Source organism: Ahaetulla prasina, chromosome 1, assembly GCF_028640845.1.
Source record: "Ahaetulla prasina isolate Xishuangbanna chromosome 1, ASM2864084v1, whole genome shotgun sequence".
NCBI lineage: Eukaryota > Metazoa > Chordata > Lepidosauria > Squamata > Colubridae > Ahaetulla > Ahaetulla prasina.
In genome coordinates, this window is record NC_080539.1 from 368,008,120 (window position 1) to 368,021,220 (window position 13,101).

Here is a 13,101-nt window from a genome sequence, read left to right on the forward strand (position 1 = left end):
TGGTTGCAGAGTGCTCAAAAGGTGATCACATGACCGGAGGGTGGGGGTGGGAGTCGGGGAAGCTACTGAAACTTTGGTACCGAGTGGCGAGCGGCTTTGGGAAGTCGTTGTACCTTCAAATGGTCACTAAGCTACCTGCTGTAAATCAAGGACTACCTTATCTGTCCCTGACAAAGGGAAACCTTTGGCCTCAGTTCTTGGAGGCTGAAGAGAAGCACATTCTGCCCTGCTAGCCAAAGCTAAAGGACTTCCTGCCTGTCTGACCGGGATGCTAACATTTCTACATCGTTATGGGTTCTTCCTCAGCCTCCTTGCAGATTGATTGACTTATGGCCGGAAAGCAAATACTGACATAAATCTGCTAATAGAGTCACAACTTGTGACCAGGCAGGAGCCTGTAAGAAAGACGGTAGCAATTAACAGACCTTACTTGCTTCCCCACCTAACTGTTTTTTTCCCATGGCCCCATAATAAAAATTATTATAATAAATATATTATAATAAAAAAAACTTCAAATCTCCTGCGCAGACTGCACTGGCTACCTGTGGCCTTTCGGGTGCGCTTCAAGGTTTTGGTAATGATCTTTAAAGCGCTCCATGGCATTGGGCCGGGTTACTTACGGGACCGTCTGCTGAATACCTCTCACCGACCCGTACGCTCTCACAGGGAGGGACTCCTCAAGGTGCCGTCAGCCAGGCAGTGCCGGCTGGCGACACCCAGGGGAAGGGCCTTTTCTGTGGGGGCTCCCACCCTCTGGAACGAACTTCCCCCAGGACTTCGCCAACTTCCTGACCTTCGAACCTTTCGCCGCGAGCTTAAGACACATCTGTTCATTTGCGCAGGACTGGACTAGAACTTTTAAATTTTAAATTTGGTTTTAATCAGGTTTTATTATTTTATTGGGGTTTTAATATTCGGCCGTATTTAATAAGTTTTTTAAATTGTGGTTTTAACTTGTATTTATCCATGTGTATATTTTACATGGCTGTAAACCGCCCTGAGTCCCTTGGGAGATAGGGCGGTATAAAAATACGATAAATAAATAATAAATAAATAAATAAATAAATAAATCTCAACCAGCAAATGCTCAGTCTTACATATTGGAAAAAAAGAACCTAAACACTAAGTACGAGCTTGATGGCCATTACCTTACTGACGACCCCCCCACCCTGTCAAAGACCTTGGAGTTTTCATATCAAATGACCTAAATGCCAAAGCCCACTGCAACTACATAGGCTCTAAGAGTTGTAAACCTAATCTTACGCAGCTTCTTTTCCAAAAACTCTACACTACTAACCAGAGCATACAAAACATTTGCTAGACCTATTCTTGAATACAGCTCATCCGTCTGGAACCCACACCACATCTCTGACATTAAAACAATCGAACGCGTCCAGAAATATTTTACTAGAAGAGTTCTTCACTCCTCCGAAAACAACAAAATACCTTATGCCACCAGACTTGAAATCCTGGGATTAGAAAACTTACAACTCCGCCGACTTCGACATGACCTGTGTTTAACACACAGAATAATCTATTGCAATATCCTTCTTGTAAAAGACTACTTCAGCTTCAGTCGCAATAATACAAGAGCAAACAATAGATTCAAACTTAATGTCAACCGCTTCAAACTTGATTGCAGAAAATACGACTTCTGTAACAGAGTTGTTAACGCTTGGAACTCATTACCAGACTCTATAGTCTCTACTCAAAATCCCAAAATCTTCAACCAAAAACTGTCTACTATTGACCTCACCCCATTCCTAAGAGGACAATAAGGGGCGTGCATAAGAGCACAAATGTGCTTACCGTTCCTCTCCTATTGTTCCCTTTCGTTATAACAAATTAACATGGTTGTGGCATACTTTTGCTTATATATATTTTTTTCTTTTATAATGTGTTGATTTTCTTATGTTGATGTTTGTGTATACTGTTGTGACAAAATGAAATAAAAAAAATGTGTTTATTATGCAACTCATCTGCTGCAATACTATACGTCTCCAGACACCTTAAAAACTACTTAAAAGGATTAAGCACCGAAAAAACAAAATGGAAGAGGTAAAATGCAAAAAGTTTATTAATTTAAATACATTAACAAAGTTTATTAAGAGCCTAAATACAGTCTTGTATTTTTGTATGGACTACACCAGTAGAGGCTAAACCAATTTCACTGTATGCATGATGTACAACGACAATAAAGGCTTTGACTTTGACTTTAAATGCGTTAATAAAGCTTATTAACAGCCTATTGTGACATTTGGATATATTTTTTTCCTCCCAAATTTAATGATTTCTAATGTTCTTTTACTAGTAAGGGGGAACAGAAGGGAATCGTTGAACTAATAGGAAGGCAACAGCTTCTATCCCTGACACTGCTGGTATCCCAATCTGGTCTCAAGCTGGATCTCTCAAGGTATTTTAAAACGGGGGTCTTCAACCTTGGCAACTTTAAGCCTGGAGGACTACAGCTCTCAGAATTCCCCAGCCAGCTTTGCTGGCTGGGGGATTCTGGGAGTTGAAGTCCTCCAGGCTTAAAGTTGCCAAGGTTGGAGACTCCCGTTTTAAAATACCACCAGCTTTATTCACTGAGGCTGATGGAGAAGGGCCTCTGGTGGCTCAACAGATTAATGCAGTCTGTTATTAACAGCAGCTGCTTGCAATTACTGCAGGTTCAAGTCCCACCAGGCCCAAGGTTGACTCAGCCTTCCATCCTTTATAAGGTAGGTAAAATGAGGACCCAGATTGTTGCGAGCAATAAGTTGACTTTGTATATAATATACAAATGGATGAAGACTATTACTAACGTAGTGTAAGCCGCCCTGAGTCTTCGGAGAAGGGCGGGATATAAATGCAAATAATAATAATAATAAAAAGTTGGGAATGATCTGATGAACTGGCCTCTTTCTACCAATGCCCTTTGGACACAGAAAATGAGAACGGGGATTCATAGATTATGAGGGCAGAGCAGAGGTGGGTTTCAGCAGGTTCTGACCAGTTCTGGAGAACCGGTAGCGGAAATTTTGAGCAGTTTGGAGAACCGGTAGTAAAAATTCTGACTGGCCCCGCCCACATCGATTCTCTGCCTCCCGAGTCCCAGCTGATTGGTAGGAAATGGGGATTTTAGAGTACCCTTCCCCTGGAGTGGGGTGGGAATGGAGATTTTACAGTATCCTTCCCCTGCCACGCCCACCAAGCCACACCCACCAAACCGTGCCACACCCACAGAACCGGTAGTAAAAAAAATTTGAAACCCACCACTGGGGCAGAGGGAGTTTCTCCATAAAAATATATGATTTTATGAAGCACTTACCTCTAAGCAAATCCGAAAGCGGAGGGCCACAATCCTCAGGGATTACGTAGTCTCCTTTTCCAATGTTTTCAAATAATTTATAAATATTATCTCCCTCAAAGGGATAAAGGCCTGTTGTAATATTGTACCTGCGGGGGGTGGGGATGGGGAGGAGGCCAGGAGAGAAGAGAGAGAGGAAAGAAGAAACAATTAGATACATTTCAGAATTCTTCTCTGACCCAAATATGCTTTTTCAAAGGCAACTGGACTGATTTTGGTTTTTGTTGTCGTCTGCATCTCAAACTGAAGCACAAATGGTTCCTGCAGTCTGCAATTTTTTTCTAGAAATCTGTTCATATTCCCGCACCATTCGAACGGTATTCATTCCAAAATACATAGCTAAATGCCTATGGAGATTCTCAGTCATCCAGGTCATGGTTGTCCCAAAGGTGACTTTTTTCAAGAGACCACTGGACTTTTTTTTTTCCTTGAAGATGTTTCACTTCTCATCCAAGAAACTTCTTCAGTTCTGAAGAAGCTTCTTGGATGACAAGCAAAATGTGTTTGGGGGGTGGGGAAGTCTAGGTGTCTTTTGAAAAAGCAACTTTGGAACAACCTTGAGGGTCCTTGAGTGGCTCAGACTGCTAAGACAGTCTGTTATTAACAGCAGCTGCTTGCAATTACTGCAGGTTCTAGTCCCACCAGGCCCAAGGTTGACTCAGCCTTCCATCCTTTATAAGGTAGGTAAAATGAGGACCCAGATTGTTGGGGGCAATAAGTTGATTTTGTATATAAATATACAAATGGATGAAGACTATTGCTAACATAGTGTAAGCCGCCCTGAGTCTTCAGAGAAGGGCGGGATATAAATGCAAATAAAATAAAATAAAATAAATAAATAAATAAACCAAAGTTGACTTGGTGACTGAGAATCTCTGTAGATAACTCCTCTTTGAGAGAGATGGGTGATTAAGAAATAGGAAGGAAGGAAGGAAGGAAGGAAGGAAGGAAGGAAGGAAGGAAGGAAAGTAAGTAAGTAAGTAAGTAAGTGAAGGAAGGAAGGAAGGAAGGAAGGAAGGAAGGAAGGAAGGAAGGAAGAAAAGAAAAGGGGGAGAGAGAGAGAGATCAACCATCCCAGTCCAGAGGAGGGTCAAGCAGAGAATTAGCCTGGACTCCCTACATAAACATAAGAGGCAAAGGTCTGACCAATATCCAAATGCCTTTGTGTCCTGTTGAGTCTTTCCCAGGCAAATGCTGCCAGGCTGGGGAGATTCCTGTATTATAGGCAGAGAACAACAAAGTAGCTAGTTTGAACTCTGCATGTGTGGGTCTAGTTGTTTCCGCCTACAGGTGGCTATCCTACGCTTGTTGGAAGATTGCAAATCCTCCTGAACATGCAGAGGAATGCAGGTCTAGGAAAAAGTGAAACTGCACCCCTTGCTATAAAAAGCACACAGCCTGCTACTGATGCCAAGCGGATGAAATGTAGACACTGATATTCACAATGCAAGTTCCATTATTTTGCACTTGCACCATGGTCTTGTTGAGATTGCATCACAATGCACGTTTTGTCTCGTGCGTCAGCCCTCCTAGACAGGACTCTGCCACCATCTAGCCTGGCAGGCAGCCCTCTTTGATGACCAAATTCACACCTGCAACAGCCACGGCTCCGCCTTCCCTCAATTGATTATGCCTTATTTGGAACAGGAGGGGAGATGACTGGATAGCTCCAGATATCAATACAAGAGAATATTTATAGCTCAGGGTTGAACCATGGGGTCCTTGGTGCTCCCAGACCTTGTTTACTTGTGGACGTTTTATTACCCAACTAGGTAACATCATCAGTGCTAGTGAGTGTGGCTGAATAGATCAGGGCTGTCAAACTCCTGGCTCGCGGGCCAGATGCGTCACGCACTGGGTATGCCCACGCCTGGTTTAGCGAAGGAGAAAAAAGTCCTGATCAGTGGTGGAATTCAAAAATTTTTACTACCAGTCCTGTGGGCGTGGCTTGGTGGGCGTGGTGTGGCTTGGTGGGCGTGGTAGGGGAAGGATACTGCAAAATCCCCATTCCCACCCCGCTCCAGGGGAAGGATACTTCAAAATCCTCATTATCTCCCCACTCCTGGGGGGGAAGGATATTGCACAATCTCCATTCCTACCCCACTCCAGAGGAAGGATACTTCAAAATCCTCATTACCTCCCGCTCCCTGGGGAAGGATAATGCCAAATCTCCATCCCCACCCCACTCTGGGACCAACCAGAAGTGGTATCTGCCGGTTATCCGAACTAATCAAAATTCCTGCTACCGGTTCTTCAGAACCTGATGAATAGCACCCCTGGTCCTGATATATCATGTGACCCTGCCGTGACAATGTGAGTTTGACACTCCTGGACTAGATGATGTTACCTGGTCAGGTAACGTCTGCAAGAAAACAAACAAGCTCAGAGAGCACCAAGGAATCCAAGGCCCCAGTTATGAGAGGTGAAAGATCACCCCCTCGGTACCACCACCTCCATTTTCGACTGGTGGCCAGCAGTTGAACGACTCTTCCTATATTTATTTCTGTAAGAGCAGGTGCCAGGCCATACAAGTTGGAAAAAGACGGCCCATCTACATAGCCATGTCCTTAGCATATTGATAAGTATTAGAAGGGAGAACAAAGTTTCATACGAATCTGAAATTAATCTACGAATCTCTTCAGAACAGTTGAAAGGTGAAGGTCAATGGAGTTCCGTTCTGAAACGCAGGGGATATTCACAAAGGGACTGCCCCTTTAAATTATTACCCCTGGTTGGCAGCTCAAGGAGCCCCAGTGGCTGACACCTTCACAACTGTCGCCCATCGTTCTGCTGCTGACATTAAGGGCTTGGGTCCTGCTTGGCATTCCCCTTTACTTACAGCGTGACACCTGCTGACCAAATGTCTACTTTGAAGCCAGAAAAGGTATCAAGGCCGTTGGCAATTTCTGGAGGCTGAAAAGCTGGTGATCCCTGGCTGGTTCGGCACATGTCGTCCTCAGCAAATGGATGCAAGGCCTGTGGCAAGCAGATAACAAAGAGGCATTGCTTTGTCTTCAGCGGCAACTGGACAATTGGGGGCAGCTGTGGGTTATTTTTTTTTTTAAAAAAAATATTATTTCAGCAGCTGTCATGACACTGTCCAACTGGCCATTATCAAACTGTTTCATTTTTTTAAAAAAAGAAATATTAAAAGGGGAGATGAGCATTTTAAGGGCAGTAAGCCTAACCCAGTGTTTCTCAAATAGTGGGGCGGACCCCCCTGGGGGGGCGCGAGGCTCCGTAAAGGGGGGCGCATTTGACTTCGGCAAACATACTAACATAACAAACATGATACTATTTACAGTCGCGCGGGGGGCGCGAAAAATGTTTTCTTCTTCCTAGGGGGGCATGACAGAAAATAATTGAGAAGCACTGGCCTAACCCAAGAATTAACACATTTTGTTACTGAAAATCAGTGGGAAATCGAACAGATAGTGTTCTGCAATTGACTACTGTGGTTCCCTTGTTCTATTTAGGGCAGGGTTGTCTGACCTTGGCAACCTTAAGACATGTGGACTTCAACTCCCAGAATTCCTCAGCCAGCCATTCCGGGTGGGGAATTCTGGGAGTTGAAGTCCACAGGTCTTAAAGTTGCTAAGGTTCGACACCCTTGATCTAGGGAGTTCAGAGGGCTCCATGCAGCCCCACTAGCTATCCCAGCCTCCACAGCGTGGACTGGGAGTAAAACTGAGTTTCTGCCTTACTCAGTTTTTTAAAAAATGCAATAAATAAATAAATAAATGAAAGAATTAAGTTGTAAATAGCAATCACATAATTGTTTGAAGCGATCACCCCCCCAACATCACCATGACCTTAGAAAAGGGATTTGCCTCGGTTTGCCCGAATTTCTTGGGTCCTGGCTTTCAAAACAAACTGTTTGATGACTGAAGACATCTATCAACTGAAAAGCTTCAAAAGTTTAATAACGAACATTGTCAACTTTGTTCTGTAATTTTTAGTTTTTAGATATACTGCAATTCCCCAGCTTGCACCTATCTGGCTGGCTGGGCCGGGTATTCTGGGAGTTATAGTCCGCTCAAAAGTTGCTAAGGTTGAGAAACCCTGCTGTAAACATTCAGGGAAATAAATGTACGGTATAATCCAAGACCCAACCAAGGGCCGAGCAATCTGAACCAGCCAACAGCTGGACGAAGGCCCACAGCAGTGGGTTAGCTTAAGAGTTCCAAAGCAACTGTTCTAGGCAAATACTGACTTGAACCAAAAGAAAAAAGCTCCTGAATTTAAGATTATTTCCTGTCTCCTACCTCAGAGGGAAAAATAGCAATATAGCACATAGCAGGGGTTCCCAACCCCCAGGCCATGGCCCATTACTGGGCCGCCGTGAGCTGTTCAAAACTGGGCCGCCTGAAGTAGCGGCCAAGCACACATGCATTTTCCCTTGGGTGAGCAGGTGAGCGCTTGCATGCACGCTCCATTTGCGTGAGTGGTGGGTACGTGTGCGTGCCACTCATGCAAGTGGAGCTGCGTGCAAGCACACGCTTGCCTGCCGCTCGTGCAGAACCATCCCCTCCCTCTCCCTGAGCCAGTCTGTTGAGCCGGAAAGGTTGGGGAACTCTGGCATATAGCAAATAGCAATGTAGGTAAAGATAAAAGTTCCCCTCGCACATACGTGCTAGTCGTTCCTGACTCTAGGGGGGCGGTGCTCATCTCCGTTTCAAAGCCAAAGAGCCAGCGCTGTCCGAAGACGTCTCCGTGGTCATGTGGCCGGCATGACTCAACGTCAAAGGCACACCGAATGCTGTTACCTTCCCACCAAAGGTGGTCCCTTTTTTTTCTACTTGCATTTTTACGTGCTTTCAAAACTGCTAGGTTGGCAGAAGCTGGGACAAGGAACGGGAGCTCACCCCGTTACACGGCAGCACTAGGGATTCGAACCGCTGAGCTGCCTACCTTTCAATCGACAAGCTCAACGTCCTAGCCCCTGAGCCACCGCGTCCTTTCAAATAGCAATGTATACAGCAATAGCTCTTAAGACTTATACACCACTCCACTGTGTTTTGCAGCACCCTCTGAGCCAGAGGTCTTCAAACTTGGCAGCTTTCAGACTTGTGGACTTCAGCTTCCAGAATTCTCCAGCCAGGACTTGGCAGTTTTCAGACTTAACATAACATAACATAACATAACATAACATAACATAACATAACATAACATAACATAACATAACATAACATAACATAACATAACATAACATAACATAACATAACATAACATAACATAACATAACATAACATAACATAACATAACAACAGAGTTGGAAGGGACCTTGGAGGCCTTCTAGTCCAACCCCCTGCCTAGGCAGGAACCCTACACCATCTCAGTCAGATGGTTATCCAACATTTTCTTAAAAATTTCCAGTGTTGGAGCATTCACAACTTCTGCAGGCAAGTCGTTCCACTTATTAATTGTTCTAACTGTCAGGAAATTTCTCCTTAGTTCTAAGTTGCTTCTTTCTTTGATCAGTTTCCACCCATTGCTTCTTGTTCTACCCTCAGGTGCTTTGGAGAACAGCCCGACTCCTCTTCTTTGTGGCAACCCCTGAGATATTGGAACACAGCTATCATGTCTCCCTAGTCCTTCTTTTTATTAAACTAGACATACCCAGTTCCTGCAACCGTTCTTCATATGTTTTAGCCTCCAGTCCCTAAACATCTTTGTTGCTCTTCTCTGCACTCTTTCTAGAGTCTCAACATCTTTTTTACATCGTGGCGACCAAAACTGGATGCAATATTCCAAGTGTGGCCTTACCAAGGCATTATAAAGTGGCACTAACACTTCACGTGATCTTGATTCTATCCCTCTGTTTATGCAGCCCAGAACTGTGTTGGCTTTTTTAGCAGCTGCTGCACACTGCTGGCTCATATCTAAATGGTTATCCACTAGGACTCCAAGATCCCTCTCACAGGTACTACTATTGAGCAAGGTACCACATATACGGTACCAGTGCATTTTGTTTTTTTTGCCTAAATGTAGAATCTTACTTTTTTCACTGTTGAATTTCATTTTGTTAGATAGCGCCCAATGTTCAAGTTTGTCAAGATCTTTCTGTAATTTGAGCCTATCTTCTGGAGTGTTGGCTATTCCTGCCAGCTTGGTGTCATCTGCAAATTTGATGAGTTCCCCATCTATCTCCTCGTCCAAGTCATTGATGAAGATGTTGAAGAGTACTGGGCCTAAAACAGAGCCTTGGGGTACTCCACTGCATACTTCCCTCCATGTGGATGTAGTTCCGTTGAGGACTACACGTTGGCTGGCTGGAGAATTCTGGAAGCTGAAGTCCACAAGTCTGAAAGCTGCCAAGTTTGAAGACCTCTGCTCTGAGCAGTTTAGAGTCAGCATATTGCCTCCAACAATCTGGGTCCTCATTTTACTGACCTCGGAAGGATGAAAGGCTGAGTCAACCTTGAGTCGGTCAGAATCGAACTGCTGGCAATGGGCAGAAATACCTTGCAGTACCTCCCATTTTAAATATTGCTGGTAAAATAATTTTTTCAGTGGGTACTGCAGTCAAGTTGCAGCCAGCATGCTCTAAACCCGCATGAAATCCAGTGACCCTCCCGATTAGAACTGTGTCATCCAAAAGAGCCACAATGTGATACTTCCAGGAAACCCATGTGCGTTCTGCATAGGTGGCGCAGAGGTTAGAATGCAGTACCTGCAGGCTAAGTCAGTGCTCAATCCCAAGAGTTCAATCCTGACCGGCTCAAGGTTGACTCACCCTTCCGTTCTTCCGAGGTCAGTAAAATGAGGACCCAGATTGTTGGGGGCAATAGGTTGACTCTGTAAACTGCTTAGAGAGGGCAGGAAAGCACTGGGAAGCTGTATATAAGTCTAAGTGCAAGTGCTAGCTTTATTATCTGTTCCTGCTATGGCTCCCTAGTAATTCAGAGGCGTTCTGAATTAATGGTGGGTTTCAAATTTTTTTACTACCGGTTCTGTGGGTGTGGCTTGGTGGGCGTGGCAGGGGAAGGATACTGTAAAAGCTCCATTCCCTCCCCACTCCAGGGGAAGGTTACTGCAAAATCTCCATTTCCTCCCGATCAGCTGGGACTTGGGAGGCAGAGAATTGATGGGAGGGTGGGGCCAGTCAGAATTTTTACTACCGGTTCTCCGAGCTACTCAAAATTTCCGCTACTGGTTCTCCAGAAATGGTCAGAACCTGCTGAAACCCACCTCTGGTTCTGATCCTAGAAGAAGCATTTTAACTTGAATGACCAGTAGCCAAAGGTAGCTTTGTCCACCGTAAATTTGCCCAATCCCGTCTTAAAGCCACCTGTTTCGATTAGCTATAGCAATTCACATCCGACATGGAAGTTCAAAAGCATACCTCTGCCACACCTAGATCTGAAATCTTTAGAGTCCCATTGGTTGTTAGCAGGAGATTTCCCGGTTTGATATCCTTGTGTACGATGCCCTGGCTGTGCAGATATTCCAAGCCATCTATAAGTTGGCAAAAGTACCTGCATGAAGTATGAGGGGGAGGCAGAGGGAAAATGAGGAGGGAAAAAATCCGAGTTTTTGGAGAGCAAGCACAGTGCAATATCTACGTTATTAAACAGTTAGCGGTTATCAGCCGTGATTCAGAGTCTGGTTCTGACCAGGAATCTTACAATGTTTGTGCCATATCAGGCACAAACTGTTCATGAAATAGAACAGTTACTGAAAATTTATAGAATGATGCTTGCATTATGTCACGAGCTGTCAGTTTGGTATAGTGGTTAAGGCACCAGGCTAGAAGGTGGGAGACCATGCATTCAATCCTGCCTTAGCAAGGAGCTAGGTGACTTTAGGCCAATCGTCAGAAAATGGTGAGTTCTAGTCCTACTTAGGCATGAAAGTAACTGGGTGACTTTGGGCCAATCACCAGGAGACGGTAAGTTCTAGTCCGGACTTAGGCATGAAAGCCAATTGGGTGACTTTAGGCCAATCACCAGGACATGGTGAGTTCTAATATTCCCTTAGGAATATTATCTCTCTGTCTCTCTCTGTCTCTCTCTCTCGGGATGAGGAGGCTGCGTTAAGATATGTTCACCATCTTGAGTTATATATACAGGTGAAACTCGAAAAATTAGAATATCGTGCAAAAGTTCATTTATTTCAGTAATGCAACTTAAAAGGTGAAACTAATATATGAGAAAGACTCATTACATGCAAAGCGAGATAGTTCAAGCCTTGATTTGTCATAATTTTGATGATTATGGCTTACAGCTCATGAACACCCCAAATTCACAAAATTATGACAAATCAAGGCTTGAACTATCTCGCTTTGCATGTAATGAGTCTATCTCATATATTAGTTTCACCTTTTAAGTTGCATTACTGAAATAAATGAACTTTTGCACGATATTCTAATTTTTCGAGTTTCACCTGTAAATCAATAAAATAATCTCACGGCATCTGATGCAACCACTTCGCCAAAAGCCAAGATGGCCTGGAAACTAAACTGGCTTAGATCCAGCCAATGCTTGAACCCAAGACTGTGTGGGAAGCGTGTGGATTTTTCCTTCACTTCAACAAGAGAAGAGAAAGAAACAACAACCTGAACTGCAACTAATAGTTAGTGCTATTAGTACTTCTCATGAGGAGCACGATGAGCAGGACCCACCAGTCCAGTTTCCCTATTACAGGGGTCCCCAAACTTGCCCAATTTCCACTGTGAGGCCTCCCTCAGCGAATGGGATTTCAAAGTGACGGAAACTGGGAAGCACGCATGGTACTTACCCGTGCGCTTGAAAGACTGGAAACTTTTTGTCAGGAACGCTGTCCAACATCTCTTGCATGCCACAGACACAATACTCCATCACCATATACGTGAGAAACAGTTAAGGAAGTTCCTGGGGTGAGACTTAATAGAGAAAGTTGCCCTCCACTGCTTTGACAGCATTTCAGCATCTAACGCCACTCAAGTCTACCCTAAACCGATCTCAGCTCAGAGGCAGGAGAACCATCTGTCCCTATACCTCCTCCACGGATCCATTTTTAACTGGAGTTGTTGGGATTGAGACTTTCTGAATGCAAAGGAAGTACTCCACTTTGTAAACGGATTATGGATGCTCTCCAAATAGCCCAGGCCAGGGGTCTGCAAACTTGGCTCTTTTAAGACTTGTGGATTTCAACTCCCAGAGTTCCTCAGCCAGCTTTGCTGGAACTCTGGGAGTTGAAGTCCACAAGATTTAAAAGAGCCAAGTTTGCAGACCCCTGGCCCAGGCCAAAGGAAGGGAACTACGGTAATCTTGAAGATACGTAAAGACTGCAAAAGGAAAAAAAAAAAAGACATTGTCGAAGGGGAAGCATGTATGGGAATTATAATCCTAATATATTGGAAGGTGGCTGGTTAGAGGAAACCAGGATAAAGAGTGCTAAGACTTAACATTATGCAGGTAGTCATTGACTTACAACCATTCATTTAGTGACCATTCAAAGCTGCAATGGCATTGAAAAGATTATTTATGACAGGGTTTTTTTCCACATTTAATAACGGTTGCATCTCCTCCACGGTCACGTGATCAAAATCTGGGTGCTTGGCAACTGGTTCATATTTATGATGGGTGTAACGTGATGCGATCACTTTTTGAGACCTTCTGACAGTCGAAGTCAATGGGGAAGTCAGATTCACTTAACAACGGGGTTGCTAACTGAACAACTGCAGTGATTCACTTAACCGCTGTGGCAAGAAAGCTCGTAAAATGAGGCAAAACCCACTTAACAACTGAGCAACAGAAAGTTTCGAGCTC

At 44.2% G+C, this 13,101-nt stretch overlaps 1 protein-coding gene across 4 annotated transcripts in view; it reads right to left on the reverse strand.

Annotated features, from left to right (window-relative positions):
* The window catches only part of STK11 (serine/threonine kinase 11), a 114,842-nt gene that overhangs the window by 55,639 nt on the left and 46,102 nt on the right, over positions 1 to 13,101 (reverse strand). For all 4 annotated transcript variants that reach the window (XM_058163541.1, XM_058163540.1, XM_058163538.1 and 1 more), the window contains 4 exons: positions 12,089 to 12,178; positions 10,695 to 10,827; positions 6,189 to 6,325; positions 3,311 to 3,438 (listed from right to left, as the gene is read on the reverse strand). In XM_058163541.1, coding sequence (XP_058019524.1) covers positions 3,311 to 3,438; positions 6,189 to 6,325; positions 10,695 to 10,827; positions 12,089 to 12,178 — 488 coding nt within the window. The remainder of the gene's footprint in view (positions 1 to 3,310; positions 3,439 to 6,188; positions 6,326 to 10,694; positions 10,828 to 12,088; positions 12,179 to 13,101) is intronic.